The sequence below is a fragment of the Apis florea genome, unplaced genomic scaffold (assembly GCF_048593485.1).
Source record: "Apis florea isolate Af1SG1 unplaced genomic scaffold, ASM4859348v1 contig_3158_pilon, whole genome shotgun sequence".
Taxonomy (NCBI): domain Eukaryota; kingdom Metazoa; phylum Arthropoda; class Insecta; order Hymenoptera; family Apidae; genus Apis; species Apis florea.
Genome location: NW_028256713.1, coordinates 5,893,066 through 5,911,319, shown reverse-complemented (window position 1 = coordinate 5,911,319; position 18,254 = coordinate 5,893,066). Strand labels below are relative to the sequence as shown.

Genomic DNA, 18,254 nt, shown 5'->3' with positions numbered 1-18,254 from the left:
CTCTTTCGTTCTCGAATCACTTCGTTTTTTCCTCCCTCTTTCAACTTGTCGGATCGTTTTTCTTATTCGTCGCATCACTTTCGTTATTGTTTTATTTAAAGTTTGAATTTGAAAGAAAAAATAAATTGGACTTTCTACAGAAATGTATATCGATAGCTACGTTTACGTAGGTAAACGGGTGTTAGAAGTAGAAAGTATTTTGATTACCAATTTCTTTTCGCACTCGTTAAAATTTTCTTTGAAAATCGAGAATGAGAAATGTTTGGACGATAGATAGATATTTTCCCAGAAGCAATTAAAATTGAGCAATAGAATTACAACTGTAAAAAAAATACTCTCTTTCGCGCAATCAAAATACTTTTTCATTCGCTTTTTTTTTTTTTTTTTTTTTAATAAAACCGATCCACGGATAGTTCTTTGAACCATTTCAAACGAAAAACCAACCTGATCCTGATGGTGAAACCATTTATCGACTCGAACAGTATACTTTACACAAAATGGAAACCATCTCCAAGAGAAATTTAAAAAAAATTTCTCGAAAAATCGTTCTATATTTTCTACCAAACTATCAAACAATTTTCACTCAATTAATTAAATTTCTTTCCCAAAAATTCTTCCTTCGAAATAAATAGCTCCGATTAGCTTCCGATCTTTGATAAATCATCTTTCGTTCTTCCCGAAAACGAAATTCGAAATTCGAATTGAAACCATCTTTCTCTTTTTTCCCGGACAAGAGAAGAAACAATCGAAACGTGAGAGCGTGACTCTGTATCGGTGTTGGCTCGATGACAGCCGAAGTTTCGCCCGGGAAATTAATTTATAGTCGCTGATGAATTTCTATTACGCCGTTACTGGCCTGATTTCATGGTAGAAATTCGATTTGCCACGCGGTATCGACGCACACCTGCCTATACACACACACACACACACACACACACCTATACACACCTGTCTGCTCTATCGAGAAGGAAATTGGGATTTTCGAATCGCTCTCTGGAGGGAGGAAAGGGTGGATTTTGAGTTACATAATGTTGCGAACTGCGGGGCGGTAATTGCGCGAGAAATTATCTCGTTAAATCTGAAATTTAAATCGTTATATGTTTGCAGGTTCAAATTTAAATCATTTGAAATTTAAAGGGCGGAGAGAGTTGCTTGGATCGTCAAAAGGACTAGCAAACTTTCTTTTAAATTACAGTTTAATAGATTTTGTATATCTAACCAGACTAGGCCGACAAAAACACTTGTTCCCCTTGTCGCCAGAAAAATTATCACTCGAATCGAAGAAGAGAAAATGATAATCAAGATCAAAGACACCTTTCTCGATCATGTTTGCTATATTGGTATCAAAACGTGATCAAGAAACGCAACATGATCCAACCTTTCTGCCGAATCGAGATCGAAACAACAACTGTTACGTGGCCAATATAATGACACATCGGTGGATGCAGAGGCATGAACGAACGAGAAAGTGGGTGGTGCCCCTCCCCCCTCGTTACGAGGCCTAAGCACGCGTATCGGTCTGCGTGCACGCCTATCGATAATCGCGTAATAAGCCGGGCGGGGAAGCTGCTCGCCGCTTAATGAGTGCTCTAATGAACAACCGTATATGCCCGATGTCGGCGATCAATTAATAGATCCACTAACGGTTATCGCGAATTTACGAAATCCGGATATTCCGTCTTTGTGATCCATCCGTCCCGGATTCTTTTACCGGAAATATCTTCGCGAGAACGTTGATTCGAATTCCACTCGATTCGAACTTTTCCATCCAATTTCGATTCCTTTCTTTTCTTCTCTTTTTTGGAATAATTTTGTTCGGACGCGAGGTTACAGTAGATTCATATTAAAATTAATTGTATTCGTATTTTATTGTTCGACTTTACGTCGAAACAATAGGATCTTGTTTATGTAAGTGTATTAGAGTATTGGATTCTTTTTTTTTTTTTTTTTCCCCAATATTCTGTATTCGTCGACAGATGATGGATTTTAAGGGGCAAGATGAGAGACGTTTTATCCGTTAATTCGAAGAGGAACAAGTTTGCCAGTCTCGCTCTATTTCCTTGTATTCTCGCGTTGAAATCTCGAGAAAGAAAAGAGAAGAGGAGAAAAAGAAAAATTTGCGGTAAAAGTCGTGAGAATCGGCGCAATAAAACGTGGACAACTAACAATCCATAACTTCGTTATTCCATGTCGTGAATCATCGAATATCGTCCCCCCTCCAACTTTTTTCCTTTTTTTACGAGTTTAAACTTGGAAAGTGCGTCGTAAAAGCTACCGAAAGTACGAACTTAACTACTACTATTACTACTACTACTACTACTACTACTACTACTACTACTATTACCACTACTACTTTGAACAATCTTATGTAAACGATAGTTTTAAACTTAATTGCAAGTTTCAAGACCAAGACGAGAAAGATTCGAGCCGAGAAAGAGAAACGCCCGGGAATAATCTCCTCTATGGAGGAGATCACGTTTCAACAGAGAGATTACAAGAAATTAATTAGACAATCCCATCCAACTGATTATATAAATAATCGTCGATCGGTTGGCGAAAAATAAGAGAAAGCAAACAACAAGTTGGAATAACGGATTCCTTCTTCCTTTGGAGGAAGAATCGCCTCGATAATTTTGTATGCATATACGATTTCCTTTTTTTCACACGAGTGTCGCTAGTTGTTTATCCAGCCCAAACCGTGTTTGCATTGCTGTATGCATTTTGGCATTTATTTATAAGAAAAATTCGCTCGATTCTTGATGTTTCTCGTGGATGGTAACAAAGATGCTAGACCAAAAGGACCATTTTCGGCGTATTTTACTTTTTTTATTAATTTCATTCGAGGATGATCGAATATGGATAATCACCGAATTGGCCGAAAAATGGAAGAGCGAAGATCAGGAAACAGGCGTTGCACAGCAGTGCGTTTAACAGTGTGGCCACCTGCGTATGCACTTACTTACTTACTTACTTACTTACTTACACGTGGAACTCGCTAATCCGAGAATACGACAAGGCGTCTCGTCTTTCGTAAGCACCTTTCGTTCGTTCTCCACGCCGCGTGGGAAACTCGCGCGCACTCGCACCCACGCGCGAGGAGTACACGACTTCTTTTCTCTCTCTTCTCGCCGTTTTCCATTTCCTTTCGAAAAAGAAAGAAAGAAAGAAAGAAAGAAAGAAAGAAAAATATCGGCCAACTTGACGATTCTCGAAGTAAATTTTCGAAGAAAGACTCAAACGATCCTGAAAGATGAGCGAGACTGAAAATCGAAAATTGAAATGATGGAAATTGGTGGAATGGAAAGAAGGTGGAAAGAGCGAAGGTGGGGATCGATATCGATTAAAATTGAACGCGGTCAGGAGGTTTAATTCAACACCTCAGACGCGATATTAGTAATTAATATTAATTACCGATATTAATTAACGCGATCGAAACGCCACCGAGAACGCTTTATGCTTTGCTTTGATTGTATTAAAATCTGACGGCAAACTGTCGTTAATACGCAAACGCGTACCCGACAATCGCTTCCACACCATCCAATAAAACAATCCCCCACATCTTTTCCAAAGCTTTCGATGGAGCGGTCGATCGAGAGACAAACGGCTGATGGATCGACGGCGTTTCGAACGGTTTGAACGATGAGAGATGGAAACATAATAGCGCGTGGGCGGGGAGAAAGGGCGGGAAAATCTTTTTTTCCCCGGTGAGAAAGAACGTTTTCTAGGTCGAAAACGAAGAACGTCTGCCCACCCGATGGATCGCCGTTCTCCCTCTCTTCGTTCGATTTTTCGCGAGTGTCTTCGATCTCCGTGCGTGGGTGGCGATCGATGACGCGACGTGACGCAACTTGGAGACTTGACGCAACAATGCCGGACACGTGTTGAAGAATCGTAGAGGGGAGAGAAAAAAAAATGGTTCGCGCTTGCGAAAAGGAAGAAGATGGAGGATTTTCTTTCTAGTTTTTGTAATTAATTTTATCAATCCCAAGATACATTCGTCTTCTGGAAAGATGTTTGCACATTTACGAAAAATTTACGTAAATGTGTCTCTATTTACAAATTCTATTTCGTGTTTATTTTGCATCGAACATCATATTCTCCACGATTACAATATTTCCTATGGGTTCTTTAAATTTGAAATAGAAAAATTTGCTTTAACCTCGAATTAGGCGAGATTAGAAAACGCGAAAAAATGGAGAAGCAACATTTACTCGAATACGAAAATTTTTCGTGACTAATCACGAAGACACGATCGAGAGACGTCTCTCTTTTTCTCTGTTTGCCTCGTTCCCATCGAATCGAGATCCGCGAACGAAGGCTTGGAAAGCGTTAAAGTCTCTCTCTCTCTCCCTCGAGCGGAAAGCGACAACGAGCGTGGAAGAGAAACGAGAGGACCGAGAAAGAAGCGAGAGTCAAAGTTGTGTTTGACTCGAGTTGAATCGAAACTTGTTTAACGTGGGCGTGCGATACACAGCCTAATACACAGGGCAGATACGCGCCATTTCCGTGTTCCAATTATAATAATATCTGGCCGAGAAAAATTAAATTTTTCCATTTTTTTTTTTTTATCATCAAGGAACAAGAATTTATTTATGAAGGAGGAGATTGTTTCCTTCCTTGTTTCCTGAACTGATATTCGATGGAGTATTGTGGAGTATTTTGAGTATTATTGAAGATTTATATACATTCGTCGAGTTTTCTGGAATACGTACAAGAATCGACGATACACGATATCTTTTTGACAAAATGGACGCAAGACAGTTGTCGAAGAACCCGCATAAGGGTGTTTCATTGCGTCCGCCCCTATCATCGACGTCCATCAACGAAAAACTTGTCCCTCGTTTAAGAATCGTGTTGCAAGAATCGAGGGTGCACCCAGTGCGGGTAGGGCTCGCGTGTCCCCAGCAAATTCGCGAGGAAAAACTCGAGGATACTCTCATATATCCGATTTGCGAATAGAATCCTTCCAACAATCCTTATTTCTTCGTTAGAAAACGAGCCCGATCGAGAAAAGATTAATTCGTTTCACGATCGAAAATCGAATCCCGTACAGTTTCAATTATATACAGTTGCAATTAATCCTGGAAACCGCGGGTTTCGAGAAAAACAAGTGGAAAACTCGGAAACCACGATCCTCCATTATCATCGCAAGCTTCCATCATCCTCCATCCACCGAAAATGGATCGATCCATCGATCGTCCTCCTCCGCGAGGAGGAGGTTGTATTATCGCGCAACAGTGTAAACGGAGTCGAGCAAACCAGAGAGACCATCGAATGTGCAGAGGGTGGGGTATCGTAATGGCACCGGTATCGAGCTATCAATAGCGGTGCGGTGCGCGCATTAATAATCCATGATTGCCATCGAGCAACTGGAGGCCGCCATGCTGTATTCATGGGTCCGCGGGGGTGGTCGCAGCCGCGGGTGAAAGCGAGCTAATCGAGCGGGTTCCTTAATTAGGAATTAGACGGCGGTTTGCGACCGGAGTCGCGACACCCCTCGCCAAGGTCGGTTTTCATCTGGGGGCTGGGCTCGACCGATGAGGTAATTCGAGAGAAAGGGGTCGATTCGATCGAACGATGATGGATTTGGATTTGAATCGAGGGGAATTTTGGAGAGAAAAGTAGAGACAGTCGCGTCGTTTTTTTTACACACGTAACAGTTTGTGATTAGAGATAATTAATTCGAAGATGAAATAAAGTCGTATTACGAGCGTGACGTAAACACGGTTAAATCGGTCGCGGATCGTTTCATATTTGTCTTTCGTATTCCCCTATGTATGTATTCATCCAATCAAGCTCTTGCCCTTAATCAGAAATTAGACAGCGTCTTGGAGGGATCGCCTCCCCAACGGGCCATCGAATTTTCGATTTATGCAGATTAGACCGAGTTTCCAAGATCAGGCCGTCAAATCGTATATATATATTTTGTCGTTTCTCCATCTATCGATCTACGTATCAACGCTTTTCGATCGATTCACGTTCGAACGATCAAAGTAATTCGCGTCTAAATAATCCGAACGACTTTTCACCTGTTCAACGCAAGTATCAAGATGAATCGAAGGAAACTTCACCGATTCACGCGGCTCGATCGAGGGATTCGATAGCACTGTATTAACCGGTAATCTCGTTAACGTATCGTCTACGAGACCGGTGCGGTTAGTCGGGCTCTTTAATTAGAAATTAGACAGTCGCTTTCACCAAAGTTGGGCTCGTTGCGCCAAGTTTCCTTCGCCTCCGACCAGGGAGTGCACGCCCCCTGAATTTTCCACGTAGATGGAATTAGAATCGATCCGCGCCATTTCAACCGGCAATGGAATTAATGGAAGGAGAGGAAGTCTCGACGATAAGCCTTTCCAAAAAATCCACTTTTGGATTTTCGCAAATTTTACGAGTCGCAATCTGATCGTTTCCAATTAATTCGGCGAATATAATTATATTTGAGAATAGCTCGACGATCTTTTGATTCGCAAGAAAAGATATCGAGTCGTCCTTTCGTAAGGAACAAACAAACAACTCGCACGCGCGCTCGAAATCCGAGCAAAAAGCATGAGGCGCGTAACGAGGCGAGTGGGAAGAGGAATTCTCGGCCGGGAAAAAACCGCGCGCGAATCGATCAGGCTTGGGTTGAGCGTGAAACACGTGGCCCCCTCCTCACTGGGCCAGGATTTGGTGGATCCGTCGAGTTGTTGGTAAATCGAGCCTTGTCTCGCAATGTGCGTGCGTGCGTTGGATCGTGTAATCCTCCGAGAGGACGATGCTCGGAGAGATGATGACGATGATGGCTCGAGCGATTTTGGGAGGAATTAAATAGAAGATCGAAGGATGTGGGAAGAGAAAAAAAGGAGATTGAATCGTGTTCTCGAGGAGAAGATCGTCATCGGGACGATGATTTTTCTGCAGCGCGAGGTCTCCCTGGATTTGAAACTTGGAAAAATAAAGTGGAAGCGAGGGAAGAGGCGAGTCGACGAGAGGAGATTAAGAAGTTGGTCCTCTGGGATGGGTAATAACGAGAAGCGGCGGTATTTGTAAAAAGAAAAAGAAAAAGTAATAAAGAGAGAGGCGGTGTGAAGAGGAAAGAGCTGATTTATCGTGACTGACTTCGTCCAAGATTAACTTTCGTGGCTCGTTCGTTAAGCGATCTCGCCCGCTTAAAGAGGCATCGATTATCGCTTCTCGCGTTGATCGATCGATCGATCGATCATTCGACCGCTCTCGACGATTCCACACCGATCGATCGGTGAATTTTGTTGAAAAGTTGAATCTCCGTTTGGATCGAATCTCGATACGAATGCAGTGTTGCGTGATCGATGAACAAGTCTTTTTTTAGATTACATTAAATGAGATTCTATCATCGTCATCGAATCTCTCTCTCTCACGCATTCCTTTTACGCGCGAAAGAAAGTAAAAACTATCGAAAGTTGCTTTCAAGAATTATTTTTCGTCAATAGATATTGCGCGTTGAGAGTGAAAGTTACCTCCCCCTCCCCGCAGAAACACTCTGCTCTGAAATTATATTTTGCAAAATATATATATATAAAGGAAATAAAACAATGCATTTCCTTCGTTAATGGCGCGAAATTCGAGAAGAAAGCAAATATCTTTTGCGGCACAATTCCTCTGAAAAGAAGGGAGAGAATATGGTGGAGGGATATTCCGTTTCTATATCGATCCCAAGTGGAATTTCTCGAAACATCTCGTAGCGACACGTTTCGTGACCTCCGCGGTTTCGTAACAATCTCGTAACGAAAAGTGACGCGCGCAGAGAGAACAAAACGGTGCTCCACGTAACCAGCGAGAGAGCAATCTGCACGTAACCGACCGGCCGCTTACGTAAGATCGTTGGCGAGAGGAAGTCTCCACCGGAAGGGATTTCGAACGGACGTGACGGAGATTCGCAGAGGAATGCCTCCGCTACCGTTTCGCGCCCGTCTCTCCTTCTCCCTTCGTTGAGACCCATTTCTTCGAGTTGAATTGTCACGATTGGATAATAATTGGAAAACTTGAACTGAACCGCGCAAGTTGAATCGATACGAAGATGGAATTATTAGATTCGGAATTTAAGGAAAATCAAGAGATTCGAAAGAATATTGTGAACGAATGAAAAATCAATAGGAGAATACGAAGATATCCATTCTTTCTTTGAATTTACAAGTAAGTTTCTGAAAATGATTAACGTTGCACGATTCCCGATTCTCCAATTAATAATGCTGGGAAAACTGTTGGAATGTTTCTTTCGACTCTCCATTATTTCAAAATTCCTCCAATTAATACTTCTTTTATCAATTCTCTAATATACTCTCACTTTTTATTTTTCTTTTACAGTTCTGACGATACTTTATTCCGATTGCAAAAAAAGGGCGGAGCCGAGGATTTCGCCTTGAAATTAAGCTTCTTCCTCCTCCGTCGTGGAGACGTGACGGAGCACGCCGCCACGACGTTATTGATCTTCCGGCGTCTGTAACGCGAGAGCCTCGAGATTTATTGGGTTACCTACGCGGTCTACACGTGTCCCTCCCTCCCAAGTTTTGGCTTAATTTCGTTTTCCAAAAGGGGGGAGACCTTTCTTCCCGTCCAACGGTGGCCATCGGCTCGGGGATCACAGGTTTTTCCCAACGAATCGATTTCTTTCCGCGGCAAAAATTCTAATGAAAACGAACGATTGATCGAGACTCGTTTAACCTTTTTATTTAAGATTGTTTTAGGATCGTAGAGATTTCGAGGCTAATCTGTGAACACTCGAGAATTCAGATTGTTAGGGCTGTTTGCCTGCCAACCTACTCGGTGTTTGCTCGCACATTTGGTTATTATTGTAATTTCTGCTTGCTTCTGAGAGCGAGATTTAGAGGGTAGTAATGATAATTGTTTGAGAAAATACTCGATATTGTGCGTATCAAATCTTCGTACTTCTACATCTTCGTACATCTCCCCTTAAAATTTCTACTTTCCTCGAAATCGAGACGATTATTTGATCGAACGATGAAACATATATATCCTCCTCACGACCTTAACTATCCCAGCCTAATCAATATCCAATCTAAAACTGCTCGTCGTCCCTACAACTCCAAACCAATTCCTTTTTCCCTTCTGTTCTAGCAATTAATATCACCCTCTTTCTTCCTCTGGGAATACACACCATAGGGACAATGGAGGCGGACTTCCGTCTGAATAATATATATATATATAAAAAAAAAAAAAGAGGGGGAAGAAAGTGGAAAACGTCGGTTCAAGACGATCGACCGATCGACGACCGATCTCTCGATCACGATACCTATTTCTCCTCCCACGCTTTAATTGGTGGCTGCCACGATGACGGGGTTGGCCCGATTAAAAGTTTCCGCGTCGCTTCGAACGAGCGTTGCGTGCGCTCAGCTTCCGCCGATGCTTGAAAAATCGAGGAGGAACGGGTTAAGTGGATCCTCCTCCGTGGACTTCGCGTGATCGCCGTCGTGAACGATTCTTTGTATCCTTTTCTCTTATTTTCTTTTTCTTTTCAGCTCGTTCGATGGTGGACAAAGGATGAATGAACGGAGACGAGCAGATGTTCGAGGAAAAATTATATTCTCGTTTTGGAAAAATAAAGTTTTTTTTCTAAAGCGTGATTAAAGAAGATTTAAATCGATAATTTTTTCCACAAGCATCGTGTTTGGGAGAAAAGATAAGTTTTGGGGGGGGATGAAAGAGACGAGTTTGAGGAGACGATGGATTTCGATCTTCTTGGAAGAACGCAGTTAAAATCGCGATATTTCCACGTAGAATTCTTTATAACTCTCTCGCCTCGAGGCTTGGAATTTATTCCCATAGAGGAGGCCGAGTACAAAGTCCCGGAAACACGAGTCGACGAGTAAAGGAATCAGCGTTTTCGGACTTCTCCGAAAAGACAAACCTGTTTTTAACTTTGTGTTCTCGTCGAGTATATATATAGAAAAGGATACATTTCTTGGAAGAAGTCCAGGTGAGGTGGTTGAAGGATGTCCAGGGCCGAGAGAACCTGAAAAAGAAAAAGAAAAAACGAAATTGAAATTATGGGCGGATTCGAAAGAGGAATTTTGCAAAAACTCGTCTTGTTCGCTCGTACACCAACAATCAATCCATTTTTATTTTCATTTCTGTCAAAAGATAGATACTTGAGTATCAATGTGTAGCATCATATTTCAAAATCATATTAATATATATAAATCGAAAAATTATACGATACGAAAGGGATCTTTCCAACTTCGATCATTTTTTTTTTTTTTTTTTTTTTTTGCTTCGTTTAAAAATTCCCAAAATAATGAACGATGATAAACTGATGAAAATTTCAAACCACGTGTTCCATTGTGACAATATTTTTCTTAAAACGTTTAAAATTAATGGAATTCAGAAACACGATCGAGACATCGGCACGTTCCTCCGGTGGCCGCACGATAATGCGTTTATCTGGCTCGTAAAACAAAATGCCTGCCGTATTTTCCCCAGATAACCACGAAGTAAGATAAGTGAGTTATGGAAAATCGGGAAATTTGGAGGGGAGAAAGGAGACGAGATCGATCTTTCAGGCGGGGAGAAGTTGGCTTTTCTTCATTCGAATATTTTTAATATATATATTTTTTTTTTAATAAAAAGTTGTCTCGAAAATCGAGCAAATTGAGATTTATACGCCGATTAAAAGTTTTAGATCTAATTGTGGATTGTTACGATTATTAATACACGGGGAGAGAAGAAGAGTATTACGTTATTTGTAATAATTAGAAGTTGGATAATTAGAAGAGGTAAGGGAAGGCAGAGAATTTTAATTTTCCTTTATTTCTAAAGTTCAAACGATATTTGCATAAAATTTGCATGGAGAAAATTTCGAGCACAAATTTCTTCGAAGGAGAAATAACAAAAACATCTCGTGGATATAATTTAAAAGTAACCTGTTCGAGTGTGCGATTAAGTCCTGTGTTTCCAATGCATAAAATTTGTAGGACAAAGTTGAAAGTTTCACGCAGAGTTTCTCGAAAAGAATAATGATAATTTAATACAAGTAAGTGGTCTTTTTAAGGAATTAATGAAAATCCGCTCATAATTATTACGAAGCAGAATTTTTATTATTTTATAAATGTAAAACTTACGTTTTCGTGTTTGAAGAAGCAGAGCATCTTCAACTCCCTGAAGACTCGTTTGCTGCTCACGAGGCTCTGAAAGACATTCGGCAGTTTTTTCAAGGCCACTCTCCTACCATCCCTCGGATCTGTCACCGCCCTGTAAATTACAAGGAAAACGCGTTATCGATAAGAATCTGTGCAGAGAGAGAGAGAGAGAGAGATTCTTTTCCAGATTATTCCTATGTTCCTTCGATTTTTCTTTCCACACATTTTGAAAAAAGTGTGTTGGCGCGTCTTTATTTCGTAAAATCGTTCGTTAACGTTTTTATTTTTTTTTTTTTTAATTCGAAGAAATTCGAATATCGACGAATATTTCGCCTCGAAGAAGAGATTCGTCGCAAAAAAAGGAAAAAAAAAAGGGAAAAAAGAAAAAGAAAAAAAATGAAATCTTGACACAATTTATTTCTGAAAGTTAAAAATAATCGGGAGTTTAAAATTATATTTCGCCGTATTCTTCTTTCGTAATTCCTAATTCAACGGCTATAAATTTCAAATTTATGATGTTTTTAAAGAAAGTGCGTCGAGATAGCACACTTTTCCTTCGCCCGTACGTAAGCTGTTTACCTTGTTGAACCTTGTGTGTATACTTTCAATTTTAATTCGTTGCTAGAAGCGGATTCGAAAGATTTTCGATTCGTTCGAGAACTTTGCCTCGAAATTTCCTCGCGAAGAGAGAGCTACTCGTCAAATCAATTAAGTTTTTCGAAAACTTTGAACTCTTCCAAATGAACTTGGATCCAAGATCTATCAAAAAATCGACCGTCGTTTAGAAGTTCGTTCGTATATCGGGAATAAATCCTAATCTCTGTTCTGTAGGTTCAGTATTCAATTTTATCTTCTATTTGCTTTGAATAGACACGTAGCGCACGTTAATGCGCGGATACAGCGGAGCGCCAACGTCAATCCAAATCAAACATCGAATGAATCGTATAATCGAGGCGAAAAATAATCGCTATATATTATCGATGGCATTTAAAACCGAATTTCTTCGTAACGTCTTTTACTCTACTTATATTTCGAAAAATATTTAACGAACGAAAATCTATGACAAAATATCTTTCGCAGAAATTACGTTTTCTTCTTTTCTCTCCAATTCGATCATCAAGAATTCCCAAGAATCGCAAAATTCAAAACTCTGACGCCCGATTATAATAATAATAATAATAATAATAATAATAATAATAAAGGGAAAAAATTACTTTCAAAAATTTCGGGAAAACGCTACAACAAACAAAATAATAATATTGATCTTCCTCGACTCTCATTAACCCCGTTAAAAGCAAAAAAAAAAAAAAAAAAAAAAAAAAAAACGCACGACAGAGCGAAAAAAATCGGCCGTCCGTCGAGCAGAAAGCGAAATCCCAGAAGAGTCGGCCGCAGATGGCCAGGATAGGGAGAGCGTGCACGCGACGATAAATTTCGACGTTGTCCGTCGATCCGCGGACACGAATACAGGGAGGAGGGAGGAGAGAGGAGGGGGAGGAGTGGAAGGGTTAATAACAGAGGCCACGATCGATTCGTAATCCGCGAGCAGACGACGAGGTCGCGCCGGGGCCCAGGCCGTGGAATAATTATTGTGCCTGCAATTAGTTCGTTTACGGTGGCTCGATTTCATTGTCAGCCGGCCGGCCACCGCAAACCGACGATTCCAATCCCTCGTTTTCATTCGACGGTCAATCTCGTCCGTGTCCTGTCCGAGCCAAAACCCTTGCGCGTCGTGATAAACCGATTTCTTTTTTTCTTTTTTTTTTTTTTTTTCGTTTTTCGTTTTTCCACGGTTCGTTCATCCTTGCTGGAATCTCGATTAATCTCTCTTCGAACGATTCTTGGTTTCTCGAAAATGATCGAATTTGAGAAATGAATAAAACCGATTTTTCGTTTTCCACGATTGATTCCTGCCAAAATGAGGGGAATCTCGATGAATCTCCGTCTCTCTTCGAACGAAAATGATCGAATCAACCGATTTTTCTTTTTCCACAAATCACGGGAATCTCGATTGAATTACGATCTTTTTCCGAACGAGAAGTTAAGGAAAAGGAAACGTATGCTTGGTTTCTTTCGAAAACCATCGAATACGAGGATAAATGAAACAAATAATTCCAATTTATTTCGACAGGGGAGAGTGTCTCTACTTTGCTGGACACTTTCTCAACACCTTCTCGATTAAAAACTACAAGAATATCTATTTATAAAAATTCAAAATCCAAGTACAAAGAGAAGACACGTGTCTCCCATAACTCTCCGATAAATTACCAACCGTACGACTGGACGACACCCTCCCTCCCCACCCTCGACCGAGGAGCATATTTTCCACCGAAAACTAGATACCCTCTCGGTTTAAAACAAAATCCTCGACGAACGAGCAGAGGCAGACTCGAAAAGGTTTATCGGAAGCGAAAAGAGAGGAGGAAAAATGGTGGAAGGGATGGTGGTGGAAGAGGTCGTAACTTTCGCAGAAAATTGCGACTGCCCTGTTAAATTGCGCGTCCTTTATTCGCTTTATTTCCTTCTCCGAGCCGTTTCCTCCTCTCTCTCTCTCCCCTTCTTCCCCGTCTGATTTCCCCCTCCCCTTCCTCCCCCCCTTTTTATTCTCGTCGCATGTTGGAATTTACGCGCGCCACCACGCCTGATAACAATGTTGGGGTTACACACGTCACGCGGAGGGGATACACACAGAGAGCGTGTCACGTGGGCCGGATGCGAGGAGAAGAGGAAACCTGTTCGAGCGATTCACACGCACCGGGGCCACGACACACCATTGATTCAAAGCGAATTCACCTCGATTAAATTACCACCGGCCCCGATCCTAATTACCGTCCGATCGAATTAACCGTCCGGATGGAAAGAAAAGGGAGGATGGAGGGGAGCGTTGTCTTTACTTGTTGCTTCGAGAAGCCCTCGATTTTTCACCTTCTTGCCCCCCTCTTTGTGAAGAGGAAATAACGATTGTTGGAATATTTTGGTTCACGGTCCGCTTCTGTTGGATATAAAGATAAGAATATCGAGGTGAGATTTAGATTTCTTTATTACGATAGATTTGTAATCTCTGGTAGTAGAGAAATATTGGAGAAAATTTCTCCAAATGATTGAATCGATTTTTAAGAATTTCGAGATCCTTTTTCTTTTTTTTCTTTTCCAATCAAAAGCAAGAAGACACAAAGGGGAAGAGGATGGAGTCGAATTTCTCGGTCGAATTTGGGAGGCGTTGATTATCTTATCGGAGAGGAGTCGAAGGAGCGGAGATTAAGTTCGATTCACAGAAGCGAGTCACGAACGAGGAAAGGTGCGATGACCTTCGAAAAGGGTCATCGCACTCGGTCTGCCAAGCATAACGGAAGTGAGGCCACTGATTTCGAGTAGAACGACCCTCCCCGTCGCGGGCTTGCCTCGACTAATTCGATATGACGACGTCGCGAAATTTTCCATCGATTCTCTTCTCTTCTCTCTTTCCAATTCGAAATTATTATTTATTATTAATTACTAATTCCTTATTTCGCGTTACTTACGACAAGTAACGTGTTAAAAATCGGATTGATTGATTGAAAATGTTCCAGAATTAACGAGAGAACGGAAATGTGTTATATCACAATAATTTCTCAAGTTGGAGAGGAACATTCGAATAACTCTGGTCGAGAAACGTAACGGGATCTGTCTAATGCGATTAATAAAAATCACGTAAATTTGCAAAAACGCTTGAAATGGCTTCGTTACAAACCAGCACGAAAATACTGCTAAAAATAATCGAGTTCGATCGAGGGGCCTCCTTACCTTACAGATATCTCGAGACATCCCCCTAATTATTCCCCCAACAATTACACTCGAGACATCCATTATCCCCGCCAGTCCCCACGCACGATTGCCGCGCGAGTCCATTCACACAGAATGAACGTCATTCATCCCCGAATAGAACAAACCCCTACCCCGTCGTCATTGGAAATTCCGATAGAGAAAAGGACCTTCGAGCGAAAAAAAAAAAAAAAAACCAGCCGTTCTATTTCCGTCCATCCGAACAACAAATCCGATCCTTTCATCCCCGGCGAATTACACGCTTTATTTATAAATTCAGAACGAGTGGAGCATTTTAAAAATAACCGGCAAACAAACCAGCCTCATCACCCCTCCACACGTAACAAATACGAATTTGAAAACTGAATCTCCCCCTCCCTCCCTCCGTTTATTTATAGCGGATCGTTTAGCCGGCCGTTTAACCGCGAACAATGCCCATTACCATTTCTGCGGCGGACGCAACGCGAGCTTTTTGCGCCGCTTGTTTACCGCTCGTCCATTCAAAGTAGAATATCCCGTTCGAGTCCCGTTGCAACGCGGATTTCATCCCTCGAGAGAACGTTGGATTAAATCGGGATCGAAGAAATTTTATCGTGGATGGATTTCGAGCAAGGAGGATACGAGAATACGAGGGAGGTGTTTTTGGTTTTCTTCCAAGCGGATCTCTTGGATCCTCCTACTGGTCGCCTCTTTGGAGGGAAGAGAAGGGTAAAGGAAACGTTGGTTGAAAACGAGAGGGGTCGAATTAATATTTTTCTCGATTCTTGATCAGGGAAATGGAGGTGAGCAGTTCTTGGGTCTTGGTTCCTTTGAAGTTGGAGGGGGAAGAAAGAGGAATTTGTTTCTTTGGTTTAAATTTAATCGGTGGAATGGTTTGTGATTAATATCGAGGTTTTTTTTTTTTTTTTTTTTTGAGTGTTTAAGAAAATGAAAGATTCTTTGGTTCTTTTTTGAAGTTAAAGGATATAAGGAGGAAAGAAGAAGAAGAAGAAGAAGAAGAAGAAGAAGAAGAAGAAGATTGTACCATTGCTTGGTGGTCCAAATTCAAAAATCTCGTATGTTTTTTATCGATAATGCGATCGACGATTTTGAAAACGATCGTCGAAACCGAGAACATATATTTATCTGGAAACATACGAATTCCAAAATATCCACGACTATGAGGATTGTCTATGTTTATTAATACGCGATGCTCAATTATCACCTCGGCCAATATGAGAAGAGCAAAATGAAACTGTGGATCGTTAAACTTCAGAAAATAGATTAAATCTGCTACATTACGATCGAGAACGATCGTAAACGTGTCGGAAATACTGTTTAGCGCCATATTTAAGGCAAGAAATCCGCGATATCCGTCGCCTCTCCGTCGTTTTTACGAGTCCGACCTCGCAACTTAAGGGAAATCGTTCGAGGCTCGAAGAAAATTATCGGGCGCCATTTCGTGTTTCGGATCGGTCGGTATAGCAGGTCGCTGAACTATTTAATGCTCGTCAAGACTTTCGACGCGGCAAAATCGCGCTCCTTTCGGCACCTTTCACCTACACAACCGAGAACGTACCGGAACGAAGCGAACAGAAAAGAAAAAAAGAACCGAAGAAACGCGACGACGACGACGAGAGAAGCCGGAAAACGAGTTTTCGCCGTGAAATGAAAATTAATATTATTCCCAACGTTGTCAAAAAAGGTATTACGGATAAAATATGGTTGGAAACTTTGCTCGTTACGCTTTGTTTTTTGTAACTTCGTTAACGAGGATTCTCAGATTTTCAAAAATTCGATGCATCCGATTTTTCTTTCGTGGAAGATTGTTTGTAGAATCATACAATTTTCGTTTCGTAGAAATTGTTTTCCGGATGTAATCAATTCCTTCTTTAACACTTCTTCGTTATTAACTTTTTTTCATTTTTTCGTTTTATCGATAAATCGAAGTATATTTAATCGAACGCGAAGAAATTACTTTTTAATAATCCTCCATCAAAAAAAATCCAATAACAGGATCCAAAAATCGGAAATACTTAACAGGGTTAATTTCGACTGAAAGTTGGACACATCGAGTTTCACAATTTGATTATTAGCAGAAATTAAAGAGTGAATTGCATTAGTATGCTTGATAGTATAGTGCCGACGCGAGAGAAAAGTAGCATGACTCGTAATCGCTATTCGTTCCGATTTACCCGATATTTAGTTAAACAATAGTAGCTGGTATTAATTGGACAGCGCGAAGAGAATCGATAATAAAATGGAGGGGAGGATGATGGTGGCTCCATTAGCAGGGCAGTTCGGTTTAATCAGCGTTTAATTAAATGTTACGCGACGACGACGACGACGACGACGACGATGACGACGATGTCAGAACGATGGATTCGAAACGAGAATTAAAAAAAAAAAAAAGGAGGGAAGGAACGATGGATGAGATGAGATAAGGGTGGAAGGTAAACCGAGAGAGGGGTAAGGCACTGTCGGGGCGCGCATTGTCCGATTTAATTACGGATTAATTACGGGGTAGATATATTCCACGCGATAATCACTCTAAACTCTGTAAACGAAAATCGGGTGTGCGATACACCACTGTGATAACACAAACGATTCCGCGCCTACGACGGGGATTGACCGACGAACTTTATTAAAACCCCCTTTGGCGCAGCTTGCCTCGTTCGATGAATCGCCTCGAGCAATAACGCTCTGCCCCTATAATCGGGCAGGAAAAGACGACGCGTGAATGATTAAAAAAATGGGAGCATAGATAAGAGAAGGAATCGATATTCTTTTTCTAATTACGTTAATTTAACAGGAAACTTTTTTCTTTTTCGCGATTTCCTCCTGAATTTTTCCCTTCTTTAAATTAACATCGACGTTATTAAATCGTGACAACAGATTCGTTCTAAAGTTTAAATTTTGCGTTGCGAGAACATAAGTAATTTGCGGAATTTCAGAATCCAGAGATATTAACTAAAAACGAGCGCATCCCAATAAATAATCGGTCGAGCCACTTGCGCAAAAACCGGGTTGAACAATAAAATAAAGTAATTAAACCACGCCCGGTTCGATTCAATTAACTCTAAAACTCGAAATATATGTATATATAATCGGTCGGTCGAAATTACACGCGAGGAAGGCTGTAACAAAATAACAAAGTAACAAAGGCAGAAATTACCCCCTCGACGAAATAGAAATAGAGATACGATTCGTAAACGTTATCGCGCCCACTTCCCATTTAATTACCGTCCAATTAAACATTTGGGCCGCCGATAAAGGTTTTCGAACTTCGATCCACGGACAAAGAAGAGTCAACAGTGGGAGAAGAGGGGGTGGAACCAACCGTAGCCGTCGATGAAAATAAGG

General features: G+C 41.1%; 1 protein-coding gene across 4 annotated transcripts in view; it reads right to left on the bottom strand.

Moving 5' to 3' along the window:
• Positions 1-18,254, bottom strand: part of nmo (serine/threonine-protein kinase nemo) — a 181,859-nt gene that overhangs the window by 61,116 nt on the left and 102,489 nt on the right. For all 4 annotated transcript variants that reach the window (XR_015292417.1, XM_086909601.1, XM_086909602.1 and 1 more), the window contains exons 2-3: positions 11,094-11,223; positions 9,933-9,988 (exon numbers count right to left, since the gene is read on the bottom strand). Coding sequence is in view for 3 of the 4 variants with exons in the window: in XM_086909601.1 (XP_086765727.1) it covers positions 9,933-9,988; positions 11,094-11,223 (186 nt within the window). In the remaining variant the exon portion in view is untranslated. The remainder of the gene's footprint in view (positions 1-9,932; positions 9,989-11,093; positions 11,224-18,254) is intronic.